The following is a 25,677-nucleotide window of genomic DNA, read 5'->3' on the forward strand; positions in this document are numbered from 1 at the left end:
CACCTCCCGCCGCTGCTGGTAACTGGCAGCCTCTCGGTTCTTGCTGCCGCAGCGGCCACCCTCCCAACCCCAACTTTGCCGCTCGCGGGAGCTCGCGAGGCTGCGGGGGGCGTGGGCAGGGAGGGGAGAAAGCGGGGTCAGGGGGAGGGACCGGGAGGGGTGGGTCGCTCGCTCGCCAGCCCTCGTTCCTTTCTGTACACCTTGCGGTAGGCAGAGAGCAGCAGCCGAGGCAGCAGCCGGGGGGGATTTTTGCACAGAGACAGGCAGACTTAGGGACCCGCTGAGGAAAGAACGGACAGAGAGGACACTCCCCAAGCCCCCAAGCCATGGCAGAGAGGAAGCAATCCGGGAAGGCGGCAGAGGACGAAGAGGTCCCTGCCTTTTTTAAAAACCTGGGCTCCGGTAGCCCCAAGCCTCGACAGAAATTCTGTGGCATGTTCTGCCCGGTGGAAGGGTCCTCGGAGAACAAGACCATCGACTTCGACTCGCTGTCGGTGGGCCGGGGCTCGGGGCAGGTGGTGGCTCAGCAGCGGGACGTCGCCCACTTGGGCCCGGACCCGCAGCCGCCGTACTCCCGGCAGGGTCGGCGCGCCGGCGGGGAGCCATCTGTTGAATCGGGCCGGAAGGTGGAGATCCGGCGGGCCTCCGGTAAGGAAGCCCTGCAGAACATCAACGACCAGGTTGGTATGGAGGAGGGGCGGAGGTGTTCGAGACAGGACGGAGCGTGGGGCTCGCCCCTCCCTCGCGCCCCTTCCAGCTCGGTGAAAAGCCGAGGATCCCAGCGTGCCCACCGTCCTGCCCCACCTCGAATATCGCTTCCCTGCATGTGCACAAGCACCCCACCCTACCCGCCCCTTCTCCGTGCAGGGTTCGGAGAAGCTCGGGCTGGGCGGTGGGCGGCTGTGCGCCCACAAAGGCTCCCCGCGCTTCCCTGGGCCTGGGTGGTGGGGGTAGGGGTAAAGGATGGGCCTATCCCCGGCTGGGGGGTCTCTTGGTTGGAGGGGGAGGGGATGGGCCGAGGTTCCATTCTTCTTAAATCCTCCCGGGCAGCTTCCGATTGCAGCTGTGTCTGGCTGCCCCACCCTTTTTTGATGCAGCTCAGAGCGTGCAGTGGAGGGTTCGCGTGAAGGCCGGCGGGTTCCCCGGGGGTCGGGAGGGGCGGGGGCCTAGACGACAGCTCCCCGCCGCGCCCTGCGTACACTTCCAGCGCATCCCCTCTGTCGTCCTCCGCTCTCGCATCCCGAGCTCGGAGGCCAGGACCATGGTCAGCGCCTCCTCGGACTGCAAGCGAGAATCTATCTCGTCACCCTGACTTCTGTTTGCAGCGAGAGAAGAACCAGGGAGGAGGTGGTGTCACGCGAGGAAACCGCGACCCTCCTAAATAGCCCACGTGGAGAACAGAGTTCCGCTAAGTATCTCAGCAAGGGCTTCCCAGAGCGCTCCCTTCAACCTCCGCCACTATTTGGGAGGGGCTTTGGAGATGGGGACTAAGTGGATTATATTCAACGGGTAAAAAGAAAAGAAAAGGGAAAGCCTCTCACATTTTGAATGCACTTTCATAGATGGATTAGATTCCCTATAGTGTTAATGGGGAAACAAAGACAACCATTTGGTAAACCTGATTTCAGAATATGTTTATCATCTCTGGCAAATATGTACGGTGTGCATTTTAGGTGTAATAGTCTTCTCGCACGTTTTTTCTTTATCAGGGTGACCTTCATACTTGTGCAGATTTTCCCCCACAGCCTTAAATTCTCAACTGAGAAATTACAGTGTGAAAGGTTTCAACACTTGTTTGCTGGTTTTCTTCCATGCCCATTGATTGCTGAAGATGAGAAATCAGTCAATGATTGATTATTTGTTACCTATTATGTGCCTTGCTTTTCTGGGTAGGGTCAAGGTTAGCTATAACAAGTTCAAGGTGATTTCTCCTGAAGGGTCTTCCAGAGGAACTGGAAGTGGTCTCTACATATCCACTGAGCGATAACAAGCATTTATTCAGCATTCAAGTCGTATGCTTACAGTGAACCCATCAGAAAACAACTAAGGGTAGAAAATCTTGGTCTGAACAGAGTTATTGTTTCTTGATGTGGCACAGAGTTTTGCAGCTTTTGACTTTTATAGGACCAATTCTAAGGGAGAGAAACCATTTGCTGCCATTTGCAAATGACAACAAATTACTCGATTCCTCCTCCCCTAGTCCTGTCTTCTGATTTATGTGCATGAAAGGGGTATGCTATCCGTATTTCACTCTGAGTACCCAAAAGAACTTAATCCAAAAACCTGCTTTGTTCCAAGTGATCAGACAATGGAAGTAAAAGTTTCTAATAATCTGAAAGATAGGTGAGTGTGAAATACTTCCTGAGATGAGTACCTCGGGTGAGGGCCAGACCATGGTCTAGAGCATCATGGGTGAATGCATATCTTCATCTAAAAGCACTTGCGATAGTAATGCTAATGTCCTAAAGAGAGCAGAAAAGCGCCTTGAGATAGAAAGAGATCACTGTAAAAAAAAAAAAAAAAAAAAAAAAAAAGACAGATCAGGGGCTACCCTTAAAATGATGGCAGTGAATTAAAACTCAGGTTTTACTGGGTTGAATAACACATCTCTTTTCCTGTCCACTGAAAGGCTTAGATGTTTGATCATCAGGCTACTTGTTTGAACACACTCTGAATTTAATAGACATTCTAAACTGTAAACCCTGGATTCATGGAGGGGGGAGATTTGAAGAGGATATACACCAGCCAATATTCCAGGCAGTTTTAGCTTCTGCAAACTCACATTTGCTTTCGGTACCCAGTTACTAGTAGCAGGACCATTCTGGCTTGGTCTTCTGGCAGCCTTCCCTGAATTTTTCATTTTCAGTGTTGCCTTCCTTATCATAGAAGGGCTGTTTCTGTGGGATTTGTTTTCATTCAAGACTGAGAACATTTACCAGGATCAGTAAATTTGCCAGGATCAGTGTTTGAGTATTTCACATCTATACAAGAGAGAAAAAAAGATTTGAGGTTTTGTGTGTGTGTGTGTGTACATATATAAAACAATGCTGATTTCCAAAACAAACCCACCATGTTGACTGAACTGAGTAGCCATTACACAGTTTTCAGCTAAAGAGCAGGGTAATTGCCAGTATCTCATTGCCTTCCTATCTGAAGCCCTGGAACAGACAGGGGTGGAGAAGGAGAGTAGGTGGATCCTGGGGCCCTGGTGGATCCTGGGGCCCCTGACTCATCCTTCTCCTCCTCCCATGAATCTGTATTTACAGGTATCAGTAGTGTATGATCAGAAGTGACTTAGTCCACCGAACTGATGCTCTGGGGGTCGTGCTGTTCTTCTAGCAAGGCTTTGGGAAGGGAGGGGAATAGGCTTCCTTAGCTCAGATGCCGCATGGCTTGTGGGAGGTGCGGGGACACGGAGTGTCTGCATTTGTATTTGCAGGGGTGAGCAGGTCAGTACTGGAAAGAGAAGAGCATGGCTTGGGCTGGGATGGTAGGTTGTGGAAAGAATGAGCCAGTGTAGTAAATGTGAATGAGGAAAGCTCTCTCAGTACTCTCTTTCTCCCTTGTGTTCTTGGGGATGTTCACCTTGGGCTGCAAGACAGTTAATTGACTACCCCTCAGGAAGGACTCTGAGCCTCTCTATTCAGAGAGCAGAAGGATAGCATCACTGGCCTCATTCCCCTTGCCAGTGTCCAGGGGTCCCTCAGCCTCCTCCCTTCCTCCTAGGAACTTCCTCCTTTCCATCTCAGACACAGTAGAGTCAGAACCAGCTGTTCAGCCGGCGTTACTGGATCATGAGAATCCCATCCCAGCCTCCTTTCTCAGCAGCAAACAACATACGTAGGCCAGAGTGTCAGAGGAGTGACTCTTTCCTTTCCTAGGGCAGGTACTGGTGAGTGAACCATACAAGAACTTGAGAAAATCCCACTGAACTTGAGAAAAGCCCCAGGTCTGTAAAATGCCTTCTGATACTCCCTTCCATTCTGTGTCCCCACCCTCTCCCCATGTTGAGTATCTCCAGCTCCGGGTGCCCAGCGATTCTGTTGCCCTTTTACTGTTCAGCACCACGGCCACACCATCCTGATGGTGATGTTTTTTCCAGGTCTTTCTTTCTCCAAAAGCAACGAGCTCTGAAATCACTCTCTTCCCCTTTGCCTTCCCTTTTTCACATTCAGAATCTCTTCCTTGTATTAATCTTAGCTAGAGAGAAATCCCAGTGATTGAAGGCATGCATCTCTTTTGTGAATAACCGATACACAAATTGTTCCCAGAGGTACTTGTTTGATAGTAGACTAGCCCGTTCAACAAAATGGACATCTAGGAGTTCCCGTTGTGGCTCAGTGGGTTAAGAAGCCAAAAAGTATCCATGAGGGTTCCATCCCTGACCTTGCTCAGTAGGTTCAGGATCTGGCAAGATCTGCCTAGAACTATGGTGTAGGTTGCAGATGACTTGGATTTGGTGTGGCTGTGGTGTAGGCCAGCAGCTACAGCTCCAATTTGACCCCTAGCCTGGGGACTTTCACATGCTGTGGGTGCGGCCCTAAAAAGACCAAAAAAAAAAAAAAAAAAAAAGAGAAAAGAAAAAGAAAAAGAAATGGATGTCTAGTTAGTCCGACGGTGGTAGAGGTTTGGCGGGGAGCCTGGAACAAGGGGATTAATTTGATACTTTAGAGGTCACATTGTTTCAAGAGGCAGGACACGAATAAGAACATCTGTGTGTTCAGGATTCCAAAAAACCTGAGGCCCACCTGGGTTCAAAGGGAGAGGGATACTTGGGGAGAAGAAGGAAACCATAATTATTGGTTGCTCTTGATTTCCCAAATGATCATATAATTAGTTAATTTAAAAAGTGTGATGAAATACACATAGCAAAATTTACCTTCTCCATCATTTTTAGATGTACAGTTAAGTCATGTAAAATATATTCCTAATGTTGTGCAAACCATCTCCAGAAATTTCTCATCTTGCAAAACAGAAACTCTGTGCCCATTAAACCATTAACTTCCCATTCCCCCTCCCTCCAGCCCCAAAAGCCATCATTCTACTTTCTGTCTATGAATTTGACTACTCCAGGTACCTCATGTAAGTGGAGTCATAGTGTTTGTCTTTTTTTTTTCCACATGCCATCCTTGTCATGGCATGTGACAAGAGTTCTTTCCTTCTCCCTTCCCTCCTTCCTTCCTTTCTTTTTTGATCATGCCCATGGTGAATGGAAGTGCCCCAGCCAGGGATGGAACCCACACTGCAGCAGTGACACCACCAAATGCATAACTGCAAGGCCACCAGGGAACTCCAAGATTTCTTCCATTTTAAAGGCTAAATAATTATCCCATAGCTTGTTAAATGTTAATAAGCTACTGATGAGTGGAGAATTTTGTTCCTCGATGAATAAATCTGCAGTGAGTTCGTCCTGAGATGAAGGAAGAATTACATCCGGGATGAGATAGACTCACCTAGCCTGGGGTCCAAGGCCGGAGTAGAAGCAAACCCCTACCAGCTTCATAGCCTCTACCATCGTCCTCCCTGGTAGCTCAAGGGTTGAGAAAAGAATTGCTGTCATTGAACCTCCAGTGACAACATCTGGCCATGGCCTCTTGAATGTCACGTGGTTCACAAACTTACAGGCCATGGAAAATAGGACATTTTCCCACCCTTGGTAAAGACAAGCTAGGTATTCTTATGGGTCCCTTGGTGCCCGTGTCCCTCTCTAGTGCTGTGAGAGAAGGGAGGGTCAGAATGGATCATTTCCCACATACACTGCCACTGGATGTCCGAGCTTGAAGGAGACCTAATGATTGTTAAATCGCCTCATTTTGGAGGCGGAGAAAGTGATGCTCGAAAGACGGTGCTTCAGCCTGTGCAGCTCAGGTGACAGTCCCATGACTCAGATGAAAGCTTCTCACCGTCTAGTCTCACTGCAGTCCTTTACCAGTAAAACCTTGGTAGTTATGAAGCACTGTGTAAGTAGAACATACGCTTACATTCTAGATCCTGTATTTTAGAATGTGTGTAATATATTACTTTGTAACTTGCCTCAGTACCTTCTGATACAGCATTATTCCCTCTCTCTTGAGGTGTTAGTGACATTGCCTAATATGTTCCCAGGTCTTGCTACTTAGTTAAGTGTGTAAACTAGGATTTTGAACCAAAGTTTCCTGATTTTGTCCCTTGTTTCTTTCAAGACACCATTCTGTTGCTCAGTTCCATGGCAGAGATAGTTAGTGAACTTAAAGGTACAATTTAGTTTTGTCAGCAAAATGTTTCATATCTCATTAAACTGCGTATACGCTATGGGGTCGGCCCTGTGCTAAATGCTTTATGTGCATTATTATTGCTAAGACAACTCTATTTAAGCAGGTACTACTGTTATCCTTATTTTATAAAAGAAATAGCTGAAGGAGGAGTTCCCATCGTGGTGCAGTGGTTAACGAATCCGACTAGGAACCATGAGGTTGCGGGTTCGATCCCTGCCCTTGCACAGTGGGTTAACGATCTGGCGTTGCCGTGAACTGTGGTGTAGGTTGCAGACGCGGCTCGGATCCCGCGTTGCTGTGGCTCTGGCGTAGGCCGGTGGCTACAGCTCCGATTCGACCCCTAGCCGGGGAACCTCCATATGCCGCGGGAGCGGCCCAAGAAATAAGCAACAATAACAACAACAACAATAACAAAAAAGACAAAAGACAAAAAAAAAAAAAAAAAAAAAAAAAAAGAAATAGCTGAAGGTAAAAGGAACTTGCAAAGCAACTTGCTAACCAAAAGCTAGAGGCAGAATTTGAGCCAACATCTATGTGGCCAGAGAGCGTCTTAATCACCATGATGCACTGAATTGCTTTCTGTATTAATTATTCTGTTTTTATTTTATCTCCAAAGAATTAATTATTGCAAAAATAGTTCTGAGTACTTCTGTGCATGATTTTTTTTTGTTTCTGTTTTGCAATGTACTCTTTGAAGCCATTTATGAAAGAGACCATTGATCTGTCTTTATGAATGTGCCCTACACTGCTGATACCCTGTCCATCATTTTTTAAACACAAGGCATGGCTTCAAACATCAATGGGACAGAGGCCAACTCTGACAGTGTGAATGACATGCTTTCCTAAGATTAGAGCAATGTGTTGACAATGTGATTTTTCCATTTGATGTAAATCATCAACCACAAGCAAATAATGAGAGAATCAATAAAAGCATTGGCAGACGGGCTGATGGATATGGGTTGGGTTGATTGCAGGCCATGGCCAAGGCTTGTAGCATAAGCCAAGAGCTGTGCACAAATTGTGCCTGCAAGAGAAAGCACCTGGTCTTGAAGGTAACTTTGGTTTTGCTTTTGAGACATAGGACAGCTCATCCCAGCTCTGATTCTGAGGCGGCCCCATGTTGGAAAGAACTTGGGCTGGGAGTTAGGAAAGACTAGGAGTCAGGAAGCCCAGCAGATAGGCCTGGCTTTGTCCTCAAAAGCTGTGCTACCTTTACGATCACCTACCTGGGGCTGTGATTGGGCTGGGCCTTAATTTTTAAGGCCCCTTCTCCCATTTCCACTAAAGGCAGCTGTGTTGTCCCTGGCTCTTCTTTTTCCTTTTAAGAGAAGTAAAATCCCTGTAACATAAAATTCTCACTTTAACTGTTTTAAAGTTTACAATTCACTGGCTTTTAGTACGTTCACAGTCGGGTGCAACCATCACTACTATCTAATACCAGAACATCTGCATCGCTCCCCAAAAAACCCTGTATCTATTAAGCAGGCATTTCCCAATCCCCCATCACGTCAGCCTAGGGTAACCACTAACCTACTTTCTGTCTCCATGGATTTTTCTATTCAGGCTGCTTCATGTAAATGGAATCATAATATATGGCTTTTGTGCCTGGTTTCTGTCACTTAATGGAGTGTTTTCAAGCACTTCATTCTGAACAATAGTCCACTGTTTGTATAGACCATGTTTTACCTAGCCACTCATCAGTTGATGGACACTTGGGTTCTAGTTTTTAGCAATTACGAATAATACTGTTATTAATATTCTTTTATGAGTTTCTGTTTAAACATATGTCTTTGGTTCTCTAGGAGTGGAATCATTAGGTCATGTGATAATTCTGTGTTTAGCTTTTTGAGGCTGCACTATTTTTCATTCCCACCAACAACATACAAGGGTTCTGATTTCTGCACATCCTCCACAATACTTGCTATTTTTCCTTTTTTTTTTTTAGGCCAGTGAAGCATTTGGAGGTTCCCAGGCTAGAGGTCTAATTGGAGCTGTATCAGCCAGCTTTTGCCACAGCCACAGCAACGTGGGATCCGAGGAACATCTGTAGCCTACACCACAGCTCATGGCAATGCCCGATCCTTAACCCATTGGGCGAGGACAGGGATCAAACCTGTGTCCTCATGGATACTGTTGACCATGGTGGGAACTCCCCCTTTGCTCATTTAAATCAAGTTGTTTGTCTTTTCCTTGTTGAGTTGTAAGAGTTCTTTATATATTCTGGATACTAACTCTTTATCTGGTAAAAGATTTGCAAATATTTTCCTCCAATCCCTGGTGATCTATTAACTTTTTTTCTTTCTAGGGCCGTGCCTGCAGCATATGGAGGTTCCCAGGCTAGGGAACTACAGCTGCCGGCTTATGCCACAGCCACAGCAACGTGGAATCTGAGCTGCGCCTTTGACCTACACCACAGCTCACAGCAACACCAGATCCTTAACCCACCGAGTGAGGCCAGGGATCGAACCCAAAACCTCATGGTTCCTAGTCGGATTCGTTTCTGCTGCACCACAACGGGAACTCCGTGATCTATTCACTTTTTGATAGTGTCCTTTGATGCAGAGACATTTTTAATTTTGATGAAGTCCGATTTATTTGCCTTTTCTTTTGTTGCTTCTGCTTTTGATATGTCTGGCTATTCTCAAAATGGCTGGATCAACTGAAATCCAGCAAAGAAATTCCAGGGACTCATTTCCTAAAATCATATTCCTTTAACTAAATTCTCTTGTCTTATGGGAACTTTGAAAAAATGCATTTAAAATTGCATTTGCCATAATAGATCAGTATTCTTGAGTGTTTTGTGTACTATATAAGTGTGATCTTTCTGTGTCATGATCCTGTTCATAGAAATTCTTTCATGTGTATGTGTATATATTTTAATGAAGCTGAAAATTGTTTTCCGAACGAGTGATTTGGGAGTGGTAGGGACAGTGTAAAGGAGGGCAGTGACTAACAAGCTGAATTTAGAGAAAGTAACGTCAAGACGCTAATTAAGAGGGTTCCCTTTTGGTGCAGCAGGTTAAGGATCCAGTGTTGTCGCAGCAGTGGCTGAGGTAGTTGCTGTGGTACAGATTCCATCCCCAACCTGGGAACCTCCACATGCCACAGGTGTGGCCAAAAAGAAAAAAAAGAAGCCAAATGAATTCAATTTTTATTTTGTTTTGTCTTACAGAAATAACTAGAAATAACAAAATACTATGTTTATTGTAGATTACATTGATAAGCGTATTTTAAAAAAAGAAATCATTGATAATATTATTAGCTAGAAATTACCACTGATAGTATTTGGTATATTACTTTTCCCAGTCTTTATACTCCTACCAAAAATAAACAAGAAATACTGCTTTTCTGCATTCCTGACATCTCTGGGTATTAGAGTTCTTACAGATATTTCCGAAATTTATAGGTGACAAGTAGTATCCCCTGCTTTTTGACCATTTTCCAATTAATGTGTTCCTATTTTAAATATGATTTGTAAAAATTATGTACTAAAATGGATACATTTTTAGAATCACTTGTTAAATGTTTTTTTCCTAGTTTGCATCCAATTTTTTATGAACTTTGTTTTTTGACCTCCAGATTTAAAGTTTACATAGTTAAGTCATCTTTTCTGACTTTTTTTTTTCACCTTTCCAGATTATTATTATAATTTTTTTTTTAATGGCCACTCCTTTGGCATATGGAAGTTCCTGGGGGTAGGGGTTGAATCAGAACTGCTGCTGAAGCTTGCTCCACAGCCACAGCAACACTGGATCTGAGCTGCATCTTCAACCTATGCAGCAGCTTGTGATAAGAGATAGGCCAGGGATCGAACCCACATCCTCACAGACACCAGTGGGGTTCGTAACCCGCTGAGCCGCAATGGGAATTCCTCAATATTATCATTTACTTGTGTTTTCTTCTAAAACCTCTTTGAGTTTTGTGTTTATTTAAATCTGACAAGTAATTTTTGCCTATAAATTGAAGTAAAGTATAACGTAATTTTCCAAATAATTTCCTAGTTGTCCTAGTGGCAGTTATTGGATAATCGATGTTTCTCTGCTTTTTTTTTTAAATATGGTCAACTTTTTATCGATGTCTGCATGTTTTTTGGCTTCCTGCTCTGTTTCATTGATTTGCCTTAAATTTCATAGTGGTTCAGTACCACTTTAGTTACTGTCATTTTTTTTTTCATTGAGTTATAGTTGATTTACAGTATTATATTAGTTTCGGGTGTACAACACAGTGATTCAAATTTTTTATATATTATACCCCATTTGATATAAAATGTTGGCTTTATTCCCTGTGCTGTACTATAACTTTGTAATATCTTTATTTTTCCTCATTTTTTTCTGTGGTTGAAAGATATGTTCAGCTATGGAAACCTGATATGATTTTTACCAGAATTATATTAAATTTATATAGTGAATTATAAGAAATATTTATTTTTCAGGTAGTAAGCTTTTCTGCCTCAGCTTGTAGTATTTCTTGCCTTTTTTTCATGTATGTTGTTCTATTCCTTTGAAATTGTTTGTTCCACTTGTTCACAGATGTTTTGTTGCTATTGAGAATGGGAGATTTAATTTTATTTTGTGGTTTACATTTTGGGTGGCTCTTGAGTTTTATATTAATTAATACTAGATTGCTCTGTTGAACTCACTTTGGGTTCTAATAGTTTTCAATTGTTTCTCTTAGGACAGTTTAATTATCTAATATTACTTGTGTGTCTTTTTTCCCAAGGCCTTTATTATTTATTATTTCTCTCCCTGGTCTGATTACATTGCCCGAACTCCTAGAACCATATTGGATAATGGTGGTTATATTAGGGCTCCCTGTTTGGTTTCTGACTTTAATGAAAAAGCCTCTAGGCTTTCATTATTGTTTGAAAGATACTATCATGTTAAATAACCTTTCAGTTCTGACTTGGCAGCCGGTGACCCCCAGGAACACAGCCTGAAGGAGATGGGTTTGTTTCTTGCTGTAGTGAGAGAGGCCACACCCTATAGGGAACCATGGGCATCTGTAGGAGGGCATTATAGAGAGAAATTTGGGTTTTCATGGGGTGATTTTGGGGGAGGACCCAAGGAAGTGAGCATTCCCTCTGGGCTGGGTGCTGTCATAAAGTGAAGACAATGCTGGGATCAAGTCTCTCAATAACTCTATCTACACAAGGGCAGGTTAGACGAGGCTAAAGCTGTGATTGGTAAAGAAGCAGCAGACACACATATAAATCAGAATGGGGGAGTTTTGTTTGGTATTTTGTGACTTGGACAAGGCTCATACTTTATTAGATATGATTCTGGAGGGGTTTTGTTTTTGTTTTGATCCATTGTGGTCCCTGAGTTGTCTTCTCTGGCATTGATGCCCTGTGAAATTTTTTAAAAATGATTTTTATATTTTCTATTATGGTTGGCTTACACTGTTCTGTCAGTTGTCTACTGTACAGCAAAGTGACCCAGTCACACACACACATATGGATATATAGACATTCTTTTTCTCACATTATCCTCCACCATGCTCCATCACAAGTGACTAGATATAGTTCCCTGTGCTATACAGCAGGATCTCATTGCCTGTCCACTCCAAATGCAATAGTTTGCATCTATTAACCCCAGACTCCCAGTCCATCCCACTCCCTCCCCCTCCCCCTCCCCCTTGGCAACCACAAGTCTGATCTCCAAGTCCATGAGTTTCTTCTCTGTGGAAAGGTTCATTTGCGCTCTACATTAGATTCCAGATATAAATGATATCTATATGGTATTTGTCTTTCTCTTTCTGACTTCACTTAGTATGAGAGTATCTAGTTCCATCCATGTTGCTACAAATGGTATTATTTTGTTCTTTTTTATGGCTGAGTAGTATTCCATTGTGTATATATACACATATCTTCTTAATCCATTCATCTGTCAGTGGACATTTAGGTTGTTTCTATGTCTTGGATATTCTAAATAGTGCTGCAATGAACATACGGGACATGTGTCTTTTTCAAGGAAAGTTTTGTCTGGATATATGCCCAAGAGTGGGATTCTGGGTCATACGGTAGTTCTATATTTAGTTTTCTGAAGTTACCTCCATACTGTTCGCCATAGTGGTTGTACCAATTTACATTCCCACCAACAGTGCAGGAGGGTTCTTTTTCTGCACACCCTCCCCAGCATTGGTTATTTGTGGATTTATTAATGACGGCCATTCTGACACGTGTGAGGTGGTATGTCATAGTAGTTTTGATTTGCCTCTCATAATTAGCGATGTTAAGCATTTTTTCATGTGCTTGTCAGCCATCTGTATATCTTCTTTGGAGAAATGTCTATTCAGGTCTTTTGCCCATTTTTCAATTGGGTTGTTGGTGTTTTTGCTGTTGAGTTGTATAAGTTGTTTGTATATTTTAGAGATTAAGCCCTGGTCAGTTGCATCATTTGAAACTATTTTCTCCCATTCCATAGGTTGTCTTTTTGTTTTTTTTTTTTAATGGTATCCTTTGCTGTGCAAAATCTTGTCGGTTTGATTAGGCACCGTTGGTTTATTTTTGCTTTTATTTCTGTTGCCTTGGGAGACTGACCTGAGAAAACATTTGTAAGGTTGATGTCAGAGAATGCTTTGCCTATATTCCCTTCTAGGAGTTTGATGGTGTCTTGTTTTATGTTTAAGTCTTTAAGCCATTTGAGTTTATTTTCATGCATGGTGTGAGGGTGTGCTCCAGTTTCACTGATTTACATGTGGCTGTCCAGTTTTCCCAGCACCATTTGCTGAAAAGACTGTCTTTTCCCCACCTTATATTCTTGCCTCCTTTGTCAGAGATTAATTGACCATAGGTGTCTGGGTTTATTTCTGGGTTTTCTATTCTATTCCATTGGTCTCTCTGTCTGTTCTGGTACCTGTACCACACTCTCTTGATGACTGTGGCTCTGTAATATTGCCTGAAGTCTGGGAGAGTTATGCCTCCTGCTTAGTTTTTGGTCCTCAGGATTGCTTTGGCAATGCTGGATGCCCTGTGAAATTTACATTGGCACCCATTTTCTGTTTCTCAATGCAGTTAGAATCAAGGCTTTCTGTGAAAGAGTCTCTTCTGTAGTATTTTAGGTTTGTTTCTATTTTAGAGCTATCTTCCTGTGCTCCTGAAGATGCTAAATAGTTTCCTGAATTCTGCCCCCCCCCAGGTGGTATTTCACATTCCTTGTTCTGTCATAATTTCTTCATAAGCTTGTTATTTTTTCCTTTGTATTTACCTTCAATTCAGGTGAGATCTCTTCAGAATCCATGTTTTTGGCAGAGCAGCATGTGAACAGTCCTTGGCCTCATTCTCTGCCTGTGTGTACCAGTTGAATTCTCTTTTTTTATGCTTAGAGTTTGAGGATTGATTCAAATACTAACTCCCTGTCCAATTCCCATTTCCTGGTGCTGCAGTTACAGGCTTTGGCTTTCACTCACAGTCAAATTTCAAAAACAAATTTGGGGAACAATCTAAGGGTTGCCAAAATTTTATGTTGCCAAAATAGCAATACTAAAAAAAAAAAAAAAAAAAAAAAAATCCCAGCATAACTCTGTGGTATCATCTCACAAAACAAAGAACATTTTAGCACAACTGTTAAAGGGGGGAAATAATTCTAGATTTTAAAAATATGCATAAATTGAGCTTTGTGGAAAATTAAATGTATTGCTCTTCTTTTTCTCATTTAGACCCAATTTGTAAACACCTTGCTCCAGGCAGCCTGGCATCAGCTGCCAGGCCAGCACTGGTTGAGGCATCTCTCTTACCCCTCCTTGTCCAGCCTTTCCCCCACAGTCTCTTTCCAGATGTGTTTCATCTCTGTTGGATGAAGAGACATGACCTCTCCCAGGCCAGCCTGAGCAATTGTTTAAAAAAATGTACCTGGGGAAGTTCCTGCTGGGGCTCAGCAGTAATGAACCCAACTAGCATCCATGAAGATGTGGGTTCAATCCCTGGCCTTGCTCAGTGGGTTAAGGATCCAGCATTGCCATGAGCTGTGGTGTAGGTTGCAGACACGGCTTGGATCTGGCATTGCTGTGGCCATGGCATAGGCCGGCAGCTGTAGCTCTGATTTGACCCCTAGCCTGGAAAATTCCATATGCCATGGGGGCTGCCCTAAAAAGGGGGAAAAAAATGCACCTGGGACTTGTTTCAATCAAGTAAGGGAAGATGCACAGATGTGGAAATGACGGTCATGAAGGAAGAAGTTTTTATACTCACAGAAGTTTTTATACTCACAGTGTGTGCAGGGCTATTCAGGGAAGCACCAGAGTGAGTCAGGAGGCAGAGGAGTGAGCGGGGGTTAAGGATAAAGGCCATTAATCTGATTTCTGGGAAGAAACAGGAAAGATGGGGTAAACGGGATTAGCTAGTCTGGATAATTTTAGGGGACCCTGGACATAGGGGCTGTCTCTTGTTGTCTGATACCTGATTAGGGCAGGTGAAGTAGCCTTGAGTTAAGAGATTCCAGAAGGGGGCAGGTGCAGTTATGGGTTCTGGGCTGATTGGTTTGTATAAGAAAGGGACACTCCCAGGAGAGCCCAGGCAATTGGGAACTGGCTTGCCCTGGGAGGGGCCGTCTCTCAGAGGTCATTAAGGGCCCAGATGTCCAGGGACCAGAAATACAAAGCATAAAAAGGCATGATTCACTTAATAATACTAGCTGGCAGTGGTAGACCTAAGATTACCACAAGATTCTAGCCTTACATGTTTGTTGGTCTTAGATTGACAGATTTAGTGGGTGCTTTGGTATTTGCATGCTCTTCATTAGTATTTTGGTTGGAAAGTTCTATCTGGGGTTTCTGGCCTAATGCCTTTTTAAGTCTGGAAATCCATCATCTGACTTGTAAAACCTGATGCACGATCAGAGTTATAGCCCCCGTCACTAAAAACAATGAAACCAAAACCTGGCCCCCACCTTTCTGGGCTTTTAAGTTACTTGTATAAATGAGCACCATCTCTTACACAACATATGATTATGCCAAAGCTAGTATTGATGATGACTAGAAGAAAAAGTAACTGCAGAAAAGCTTCCGTCTACAGCTCTGCTCACTAAACCTCCTCCAATTTCAGAGACAGAATTAGCAAAAATAGGATTTCCAGGAAGAATCAGCTTTACCTCCAGACCATGAATTCATCCAGTGACAGTGGGCATGCTGATCACTGTGCTGTGGTAGCTATCTTAGCTTAACAACTGTACCAACAGGAGTGTATCTTTGTAACGTTACTCTTGAAATAACCTTTAACTGATCTGTGGCATTTTTGGTCACATTCTAATTAGGTGTGGACTCTGAAATTATCATGCAGGATTGGGGAATTAAGTCCTGCATGGAATTATCTAATTAAGTTCTGCATGGAATTATCTAAGTTTGGAGCCAGATAAAGCAATGCAGAGATAACTGACAAACTTATAAGGTCCTGTTGGACTCTGGATTGCTTTTAGAACCCTTAACTTATCACCAGCGTGTTCATTTTCCTTCCGTTTGGCCACTTAGGTAAAGAGATATACTTCTATGAGAAAACCAATCTGATGCTAAATTTCTCAGCATCAGAAACTCAATTCTTTTTTTTTTTTTTTTTTTTTTTTTTTGTCTTTTTGCTATTTCTTGGGCCGCTCCCGCGGCATTTGGAGATTCCCAGGCTAGGGGTCTAATCGGAGCTGTAGCCACCGGCCTACACCAGAGCCACAGCAGCTCGGGATCCAAGCTTCATCTGTGACCTACACCACAGCTCACAGCAACGCCAGATCCTTAACTCACTGAGAAGGGCCAGGGATCAAACCTGCAACCTCATGGTTCCTAGCTGGATTCGTTCACCACTGAGCCACGACGGGAACTCCAGAAACTCAATTCTTGAAGTTTCCTTGCATGTCGCTAGAGAATGTGTTTTCCACCGGCCTTTTGATTATACCAGATGATGTCTTTGAGCAAATCACCTTCTCCTTTAGACTTGCGTCTTCATTTGAAAAGTGGACATCAAAATAGCGACCTCATGGCATTATTATGCGGATGAATGGAGTATTGTATATAAAAGCCTGGCCTGTGCAGGGGCTCAGCAACCTTAGCTGTTATTGTACAACAAGTATGAGATGGACATGTGTATAAATAATCAAAGCACCCATTCAATGCGGTCCACAGCAAAGGTATGGAAGCATTGCTTGGAGCACTGAGTTGGGAAGAGTTCATTTTTATTTAATTTATGGCCACAGGCTACATATGGACATTCACCCCTTTCCAGTACAAAGACAAATGTTCTTCATCTTCTCCTCTCCACTCAAACCTTACACACTCTTTCCTTCTGCCTTCTCTCAGTGGGTGACTCCACTTTATTCACTGGGATGGAATGGGGAAAGCAAGTCTTCAGGGAGGAACCCACTTATGGTCCCGCCTTTCATTACAGGGACTGGCTTTCCTTCCCCTCAGCTCACAGCAGAAAGAAGGTCCCTACTCTGCCTGTACGCCCTGAATACCATCACTTCCCACCTCTGGAAACTATCCACCCCCATCATCATCTACTGGTTCATTTCCTTCAGCACATAAAAATCCTTGAACACCCCCATTACTTTATTTTATTTATCGCTCTTTAGGGCCACACCAGTGGCATATGGAAGTTCCCAGGCTAGGGGTCGAATCAGAGCTACAGCTGACAGCCTACACCACAGCCACAGCAATCCCAGATCCAAGTTGCATCTGCAACCTACACCACAGCTCACGGTCATGCTCAATCCTTAACCCACTGAGCAAGGCCAAGGATTGAACCTGAGTCCTCATGGATGCTAGTTGGGTTTGTTATTGCTGAGCCATGATGGGAACTCCCTCATTATTTTATTTTATTAGTTTATTTTTTGACTGCACCCACAGCATTCAAAGGTCCTGGGGACAGGAATCGAACCTGTGTCACAGCATTGACAATGTCAGACCCTTAACTGCTAGGCCACCAGAGATCTCCTAACACCCCCTCCCCGTTAGAAAACAACAAAAGTAGGAGTTCTTGTTGTGGCACAGCCAAAACGAATTGGACTAGGAACCATGAGGTTGTGAGTTTGATCCCTGGCCTCACTCAGTGGTTAAGGATTCTGTGTTCCTGTGAGCTCAAGGATCCTTGAGCCCACAATCCTCTCCAGATCCTGCATTTTTTCTACTCCTTTCTTACCAATTTTTCTGAAGTCTAATCTATATTTGCTTCCTCTGTTTCTTCACCTCCATTTACTTTTTTAAAAAATGAACTTTATATACATCAATAGGAATATATTATTAAACATAGAGGTAAGGCTAAAACACACTTTGACCTTTCCCCGCATCCTGGTTCTAGGATGCCACCTAGGCATCTGGCTCTAGAATCTGTCCCCCTAATCATGACATTGTTTTGTAGTATGAATATATCATGGCATATTTAGTCATTTTTTCTGTTGTTTCCAGCGTTTATTGATAACAAACAATGCTTCATGGGTATCCTGCACATGTTCACTTGCTCTTGGGGGAGTGTGAGTGTTTTTTTATGGTAAGCCCTGGATAGCGAAACTTCTGGGTCCTGGACAAGCATATCTAACCTTATTATAGGTTCTTTCGAATCTCCCTTGAAAGGGACTGTCCTTTTCACATGCCTATCAGCCATATAGAAGCATTCTTGTTTCCCTGTGATTTCACCAATTGAAATAAAATTTTAAAAATTTAAAAATAAAAAAAAAAAAGAAATTCTCGTCATGTCACAGTGGAAAAGAATCCTACTAGGAACCATGAGATTGTGGGTTCGATTCCTGGTCTTGCTCAGTGGGTTAAGGATCCGGCATTGCTGTGAGCTGTGGTATACAGGCTGCAGATGCAGCTCAGATCCTGCCTTGCTGTGGCTGTGGTGTAGGCTGGCAGCTGTAGCTCTGCTTAGACCCCTAGCCTGGGAACTTCCATATGCAGTGTGTGCTGCCCTAAAAAGCAAAAAAATAAAAATAAAAAAAATAAAAAAACTTTGCCTGTCACATACGTTTCATGTTTCACTTGCCTTTGTCTGATGAGCCTATTTCCATATGGTTACTGATCATGTCCAGTGTTTCTTTTTGTGAACAGTCTGTTTATAACTGTTACTCATTTTTCTGTGGGAATATTTGTCTTTTGCTTGTTGATTTCTAAGAGTTGTTTATTTTGGGTATCACGACTCAGTCTTCAACCGGCTCCAGTATAGCTTCCTGAAACTTGTCACGGTCATAGCATTTTCCACGGAGTGAATTCAGTGGGTACTTTCCTGTCATTATCTTCCTCTATAACCGGGCAGTTTACCGAGGTGCCTATTGTACTGCATTTGAGGACCTTTGGGCTGGGCTAAGAAAATGTGACCACTAGATGGCAGTAGCACGCAATGAGCTTTATTTGGGTGTAGCTTTGACAAGTCGCTAGGGAAGAAAGTCCCTTCCAGCCCATGACCTTCTAGGACAGAGGCCTGGACTGCCAGCCAGAAAGGAAAGAGGGCAGGGGACTTTTGGCGGGGAGGGGTTTGGTACTGAGCGGAGCGGTTAGGGCCTGATGACTAGTGATGTTACCTGGTAGCACAATTGGGTGTCTCTGGGTCAAAGGCTAGAAGGGCTGCAGCACCCGGATGTCTTTTATATTTGCAAGCTTTGTTTTTTATCTTTGGCTTGCAGATAGTGGGTGCAGTTTTTCAAGATACGCAAAACAGGGAGTTCCTGTTGTGGCACAGCGGAAACGAATCCGACTAGTGTAGGTGAGGATGCGGGTTCAATCCCTGGCCTCGTTGTGGGTTGGGGATCCAGCGTTGCTGTGAGCTGTGGTGTAAGTAGCAGACGCCCCTCGGATCCTGCATTGTTGTGGTGTAGGCGGGCAGGTGTAGCTCCAATTCGACCCTTAGCCTGGAAACCTCCATATGCCGTGTACAGCGCTAAAAAGCAGGAAAAAAAAAAAAAAAAAAAAAGCAAAACAGGCAGATTCTAAATGGTTAAAATATGCTTATTGGGCTATAGTTAAAGCAACTGGATGTGTGAAATTTTGAGTTTCATGCTGGTGGGCTTAGACCCAACTGTCCCAGCGTTCAGTGAAAAAGTAACAGGGACTAAGATAGAGGGGCCACCTTTAACCCATTTATTTAAATACTCTTTTTTTTTTTTTTTTGAAACTGCCTCTGATTTCTGTGATGCTGCAATCCCTGGTTTCCTCCTAATCACTAGCCTCCTTCTCAGTGTCTTTGCTGATTCACACTCTTCTCACTGTCCTCTAAATCACGGCTTCTTGTGTACTCAGGACGGCTTGACACAGTCTTCAAAATTATTGATGACCCCAAAAGCTTTTGTTTCTGTAGGTTATAGCTCTTTATACTAAGGCTGGGTAGGATTTCTCTTGTGGCACAGTGGGTCAGGGGTCTGGAGTTGTCACTGCGGCAGCTTGGGTCACTGCTGTGGGGCAAGTTCAATTCCTGTCCTGGGGAATTCCACATGCTGCAGGCACAGCCAAAAGAAAAATTTAAAAAGTAAATAAAGCTGGGGAATTAAAAAAAAAAAAAAACTTTTTTTTTTTTTTTTGGTCTTTTTACGGCCCCACCCAAGGCATATGGAAGTTCCCAGGCTAGGCGTTGAATCAGAGCTGTAACTGTCAGCCTACACCACAGCCACAGCAACACGGGATCTAAGCTGTGTCTGCAACCTAGACCACAGCTCATCGCGACGCCAGATCCCTGACCCACCGAGCAAGGCCAGGGATCGAGCCCTCATTCTCACAGATAATAGTTGGTTTGTTACTGCTGAGCCGCAACGGGAACTTCCTCATTTATGATTTTTATTTGTTTGAATTTTCTCTCTTTTTTCCTGAGTTTCCCAAGCTAAGGGTTTGTCAATTTTGTTTTATCTTTTTTGAAAAAGAACAGGTTTTTTTTCCTTTTCTTTTCTTTCTTTCTTTTTTTGTCTTTTGTCCTTTGAGGGCTGCACCCGAGGCATATGGAGGTTCCCAGGCTAGGGGTCCAATCAGAGCTGTAGCTGCTGGCCTACACCACAGCCACAACAATGTCAGATCCTTAACCCACTGAGCAAGGCCAGGGATCGAACCCACAACCTCATGGTTCCTAATTGGATTTGCTTCTGCTTCGCCATAACGGAACTGGTCTTCTTTTTGTTGATCTTTTCTATTGGTTTTTCTGATCTCTATTTCATGTTTATTTCTGTGCTGATCTTTGTTATTTCCTTCCTTCTGTTAACTTTGGACTTTTTTTTTTTTTTTTTTTTTGTCCTTTTGCCATTTCTTGGGCCGCTTCCGCGGCATATGGAGGTTCCCAGGCTAGGGGTCGAATCGGAGCTGTAGCCACTGGCCTACGGCCAGAGCCACAGCAACACGGGATCTGAGCTGTGTCTGCAACCTACACCACAGCTCTTGGCAATGCTGGATCGTTAACCCACTGAGCAAGGCCAGGAACCAAACCCGCAACCTCATGGTTCCTAGTCGGATTTGTTAACCACTGCGCCACGATGGCAACTCCTGGACTTTTTTTGGTTCCTGAGAGTATAAAGTTAGGTTGTTTATTTGTGATTTTTTTTTTAAAAAGTAAGTGTTTATTACTATAAACCTCCCTTTTAGAACTTCTTTTGCTAGATTCTATAAGTTTGGTGTGTTGTGTTTCCACTTTCATTTGTTTCAAGATATTTTAAAATTTCCCTTTTAATTTCTTCTTTGAGTCATTGATTGTTCAGGAGTGTGTTGCTTAATTTCACATATTTCTGAAGTTTACTGTTTTCCTCAGGTTATTGATTTCTAGTTTCATACCACTGTGGTTGGAAAAGATACATGGCATGATTTCAGTCTTCCCAAATTTGTTAAGAATTTTCTATTACCTATCATATGAACTTTCCTGGAGAATGTTCCATCTGTGCTTGAGAAGAATAGGTATTCTTTTTTCATCGAATGGAACACCATGGATGTGTCTGTTAGGTCTCTTTGGTCTAAAGTGTAGTTCAAATCTAATATTTTCTTGCTGATTTTGAGTGGATGATCTACCCTTTGTTGAAATTGGGTATTGAGGTTGTTGACTATTCTTGTATTGTTATCTGTTTCTCCCTTTCAATTTGTTAGTATTTACTTAATATATTTAGGTGCTGCGTATATATTTACAGTTATATCATTTTGGTGAATTGATCCTTTTATCATTATATAATGACCTGTAAGGAGAGTGAAGAATTTATTAGAGGTGAGAAAAGTCTGGTGGCGAAATGACCAAAACAGGTTAAGGAGCAGCAGCCAGAGGAATTGGATGAATTGCAGATAAGAGTGGTAGATGGAGCACTGATTTGGGAGCCATGTAGGGCTGGGGTGGGTCACTTATTTAATTCTGGGCCTCAGGGTAATGAATCCACTGGCTTTGGAGCCAATAAGGAAAATAGAGACAACCCCTATTCCATAGCATCGTTGGTTAACCACAAGGATTGTAGAGGTTCAGTGCCTGGTATTAGCAGGTGCTTATGCAGTGACCGATGTTAATTTATATCAAAAAAGTTAAGATGAGGAAGGGAGGGAAGGGAAGGAAAATTTAGAAGGTGCAGGAGAGTTGATAGTGTCAAAGGCAGAATAAAATGAAGTAGAATGTAGCCTGAAAGGGACTCTTGGTTGTCTGTTAGGCTCTGGATCTTTGTGGAAGCAAGGTTGATAGAGGGTGGGTGGCAGCTATTATGTGCTGTGAGGTTGGAGAGATTTGGGAGGTGAACCTGTAGGGTGAAGTAGGGGGAATCACACTTTGGTGTCCTTAGGAAGGACAGGAAGTTTGCTAGGGAGGCAGGCCCAGCCAGGGTCCTTGTGTGTTTGTAATGTTTGTAAATTTACTTGCTTTTGGTGAGATGGGGACCCTTGGTCATGGTTTGTATAGTGAGAGGAAGGCTCCAGTAGGAGGCCAGGACTGAAAGAGAGTGGGAGTGGTTCCCTGATAAGGAGGGAGGGGCTGGCTTCAAGTGCAGAGGTGAACACGTCTGCTTCGGGAGGAGCAGGGCTTTCTCTTGCACTTGGGAAGACACTATGAATCCAGGGAGGGCGCTGAAGGTGAAGAGAGGTGCTAGAAGGGGTTTATCGCTGGTAGGCTCAATTTTAAGTAAAAGAGGAGGGGAGGCTCTCTTCCAAGGGCAAGTGGGCTCAGAGTGGACTCTAGGAGAGGCGTGAGTTTTGGTAATAAAAGTGTTCTTTATATGTTTAGACTTACAATGTTGCTTTAGTTTCAGGTGTACAGCAAAGTGGATCAGTTCTACATATATGTATATCCATTATTTTTTCCCATATGGGTTATTACAAATGACTGAGTAGATTTCCCTGTGCTATACAGTAGGTTCTTGCTAATTATCTATTTTATATGGTAGTACCTACATGTTATTCCCTTCCTCTTAATTCCTCTCTCCCCACCATGGTTTCACCTATTGTAACCCTAGGTTTGATTTTGAAGTCTGTGAGTTTGTTTCCGTTTTATAAATAAATTATTTTGTGTCACTTTATTAGAGTCCACATATAAGTGATATCATATGATATTTGTCTTTTTCTAACTTACTTCACTTAGTATAATAATTTTTAAATCCATCCATGTTGCTGCAAATAGAATTATTTCATTCTTTTTATGGCTGTCCATTATATATAAAAGCATTTTTTATTGAGATACAATTCACATACCATAAAAATTTTACCCCTTTAAAGTATATAATTCAATGATTCAAGTTTACTCACAAATTGTGCAACCATCACAACATGCACTTTTAAAACATTTATTTATTTATTTATTTATTATTTTTTATTTTTCAAGAGTGCACCCACAGCATATGGAGGTTTCCAGGCTAGGGGTCCAATCAGAGCTGTAGCCAGGGGCCTACGCCACAGCCACAGCAACGTGGGATCTGAGCCATGTCTTCAACCTACACAACAGCTCATGGCAATGCCAGATCCTTAACCCACTGAGCAAGGCCACGGATTGAACCCACAACCTCATGGTTACTAGTTCATTAACCACTGAGCCACGACGGGAACTCCTTTTTGGTTTGTTTTGGGTTTTTTTGTTAAACATTTTTTAAAAATGAGAGTTGCAATGTTTAATTCAGGTTCTTTTTTTTTTTTTTTTTTTTTTTTTTCCATACCCATGGTATGTGGTAGTTCCCAGGCCAGGTAGTTCCCACAGCAGTGACCCAAGCCACAACAGTAACATTGCCAGATTCTTACCCCACTAGGCCATCAGAGAACTCCCTCAAAATATTTTTATCATTCCTCAGAGAAACCCATTAAGCAATTCCTTTTTATTTCTTCCACCTTCAGCCCCTGGAAATCACTAATGTGCTTTCTGTCTCTGTTGATTTGCCTATTCTGAACCTTTCATATATAAATGGAATCATAAAATGTGTGGCCCTTTGTGACTGGCCTCCTTCCTTTAGTTTTATGGACTGCATGTTTGTGTCCACCCCACATTCATATGTTGGGTTCCTGACCCCTATGGGGATGGTATTAGGAGGTGGAGCCTTTGGGAGGTGATGAGATCATGAGGGTGGAACTCCCACAATGGAATTCGTGCCCTTCTAAAAACAGAAAGACAGCTAGTCGGCTCTCTCTCCCTTTGCCGGCTGAGGGTACAATGACTAGGTGGCTGTAAACGAGGAAGAAAACTCTCACCAAGACCCCACCACGCTGACACCTTGATCTTGAACATCCAGCTTCCAGACCTGTGAGAAATGAATGTTGCTTAAGCCACCCAGTCTATGGCATTTTGGTACAGCAGCCTGAACTTGCAGAAGGTTTTTAAAGTTCATCCATGTGTAATATGTATTAGTACCTTCTTCTCTCTCTCTCTTTTTTTTTTGGCTGAATGGTATTTCATTGTAAGGATATACACCTTTTTCATCAATTGACAGACATTTGGATCGTTTTCACTTTTTGGCTGTTAACGAAAATTGCTGCTATGAATAGAGCAGGTTTTGTGTGCACATATGTTTTCAGTTCTCTTAAATGTGTATCTAGGAGTTGAATTGCTGGTTCATATGGTAACTCAATGTTCAACTTTAAGGAACTGCCAGACTGTTTTCCAGAGTGGTTCCCCCATTTTACAATCCCACCAGCAGTACTTGAGGGGTTCTAAGTTTTATACATCCTTAATAACACTTTGTATAGTGCTTTTTTGTTTTTTGTTTTCCATTTTATGGCTACGCCCACAGCATATGGAAATTCCCAGGCCAGGGACTGAATCTGAGCCACAGATGTGACCTGTGCCGAATCCTTTACCCTGAGCCACTGCAGTCGGATTCTTAATAGCGGAAACTGCAGTGGTTTTGATTATAGCTATCCTCTTGGATATGAAGTGGTATCTCATTGTGGTTTTGATTTGCGTTTACCTGATGACTAATGCTGTGAAGCATCTTTCTATGTACCCATTGGCCATTCGTATACCTTCTTTGGTGAAATATGTATTCCATGCCTTTGTCCATTTTTCACCCAGGTTGTTTGTCTTGTTTGTGTTGCATTTAGAGTTTCTTTTTATATCCTTGATACTAGTCACTTAGCAGATATATGATTTGCAAATATTTTCTTCCATTCTGTGGGTTGTTTTTTCAATTTCTAGATAGTGTCCTTTGATGCAAAAAGTTTTAAATTTTGGAGTTTCTGTCATGGCCCAGTGGTTAGCGAATCTGACTAGGAGCCATGAGGTTGCGGGTTCGATCCCTGGCCTTGCTCAGTGGGTTAAGGATCTGGAGTTGCCGTAAGCTGTGGTGTAGGTTGCAGACGCGGCTCAGATCCCGAGTTGCTGTGGCTCTGGTGTAGGCCGGCGGCTACAGTTCTGATTAGACCCCTTGCCTGGAAACCTCCATATGCCACAGGAGCAGCCCTAGAAAAGGCAAAAAGGCAAGAAAAAAAAAAGTTTTAAATTTTGATTAATTCCAGTGTATCCATCTTTTCTTTTGCTGCCTGTGCTTTCGGTGTCATATCCAGGAAACCCATTTCCTAATCTGAGGGCAGAAAGGTCTACCCCTGCATTTTCTTCTCCAAGTTTTATAGTTTCATCTCTTACATTTAGGTCTTTGATGCATTTTTTTTTTTTTTTTTGTCTTTTTGTTGTTGTTGTTGCTATTTCTTGGGCCGCTCCCGCGGCATATGGAGGTTCCCAGGCTAGGGGTTGAATCGGAGCTGTAGCCACCGGCCTACGCCAGAGCCACAGCAACGCGGGATCCGAGCCGCGTCTGCAACCTACACCACAGCTCACGGCAACGCCAGATCGTTAACCCACTGAGCAAGGGCAGGGACCGAACCCGCAACCTCATGGTTCCTAGTCGGATTCGTTAACCACTGCGCCACGACGGGAACTCCTTTTGATGCATTTTGAGTTCATTTTGTTTATGTAAATGTGCACGCAGATCTCAGTATGAGATTGACAAGGGTTTGCAATTCAATGATCCCACTTATTTGTTGCCAGAAAGGAAGGAAACATCATTAATTATATGATGAGTGTTCTTGGGGCCTC

At 43.1% G+C, this 25,677-nt stretch overlaps 1 protein-coding gene across 1 annotated transcript in view; it reads left to right on the top strand.

Annotated features, from left to right (window-relative positions):
• The first annotated feature begins 192 nt into the window (after positions 1 to 192).
• Positions 193 to 25,677, top strand: part of DPYSL2 (dihydropyrimidinase like 2) — a 116,969-nt gene continuing 91,484 nt past the window's right edge. The window contains exon 1 of the mRNA XM_001927801.7: positions 193 to 680. Coding sequence (XP_001927836.1) covers positions 327 to 680 — 354 coding nt within the window. The 5' untranslated portion in view covers positions 193 to 326. The remainder of the gene's footprint in view (positions 681 to 25,677) is intronic.

The sequence above is a fragment of the Sus scrofa genome, chromosome 14 (assembly GCF_054392235.1).
Source record: "Sus scrofa isolate SSC_HxYL_T2T_F1_AM1 chromosome 14, Sscrofa_HxYL_maternal_Yorkshire_Landrace_v2.0, whole genome shotgun sequence".
NCBI classification, from domain to species: domain Eukaryota; kingdom Metazoa; phylum Chordata; class Mammalia; order Artiodactyla; family Suidae; genus Sus; species Sus scrofa.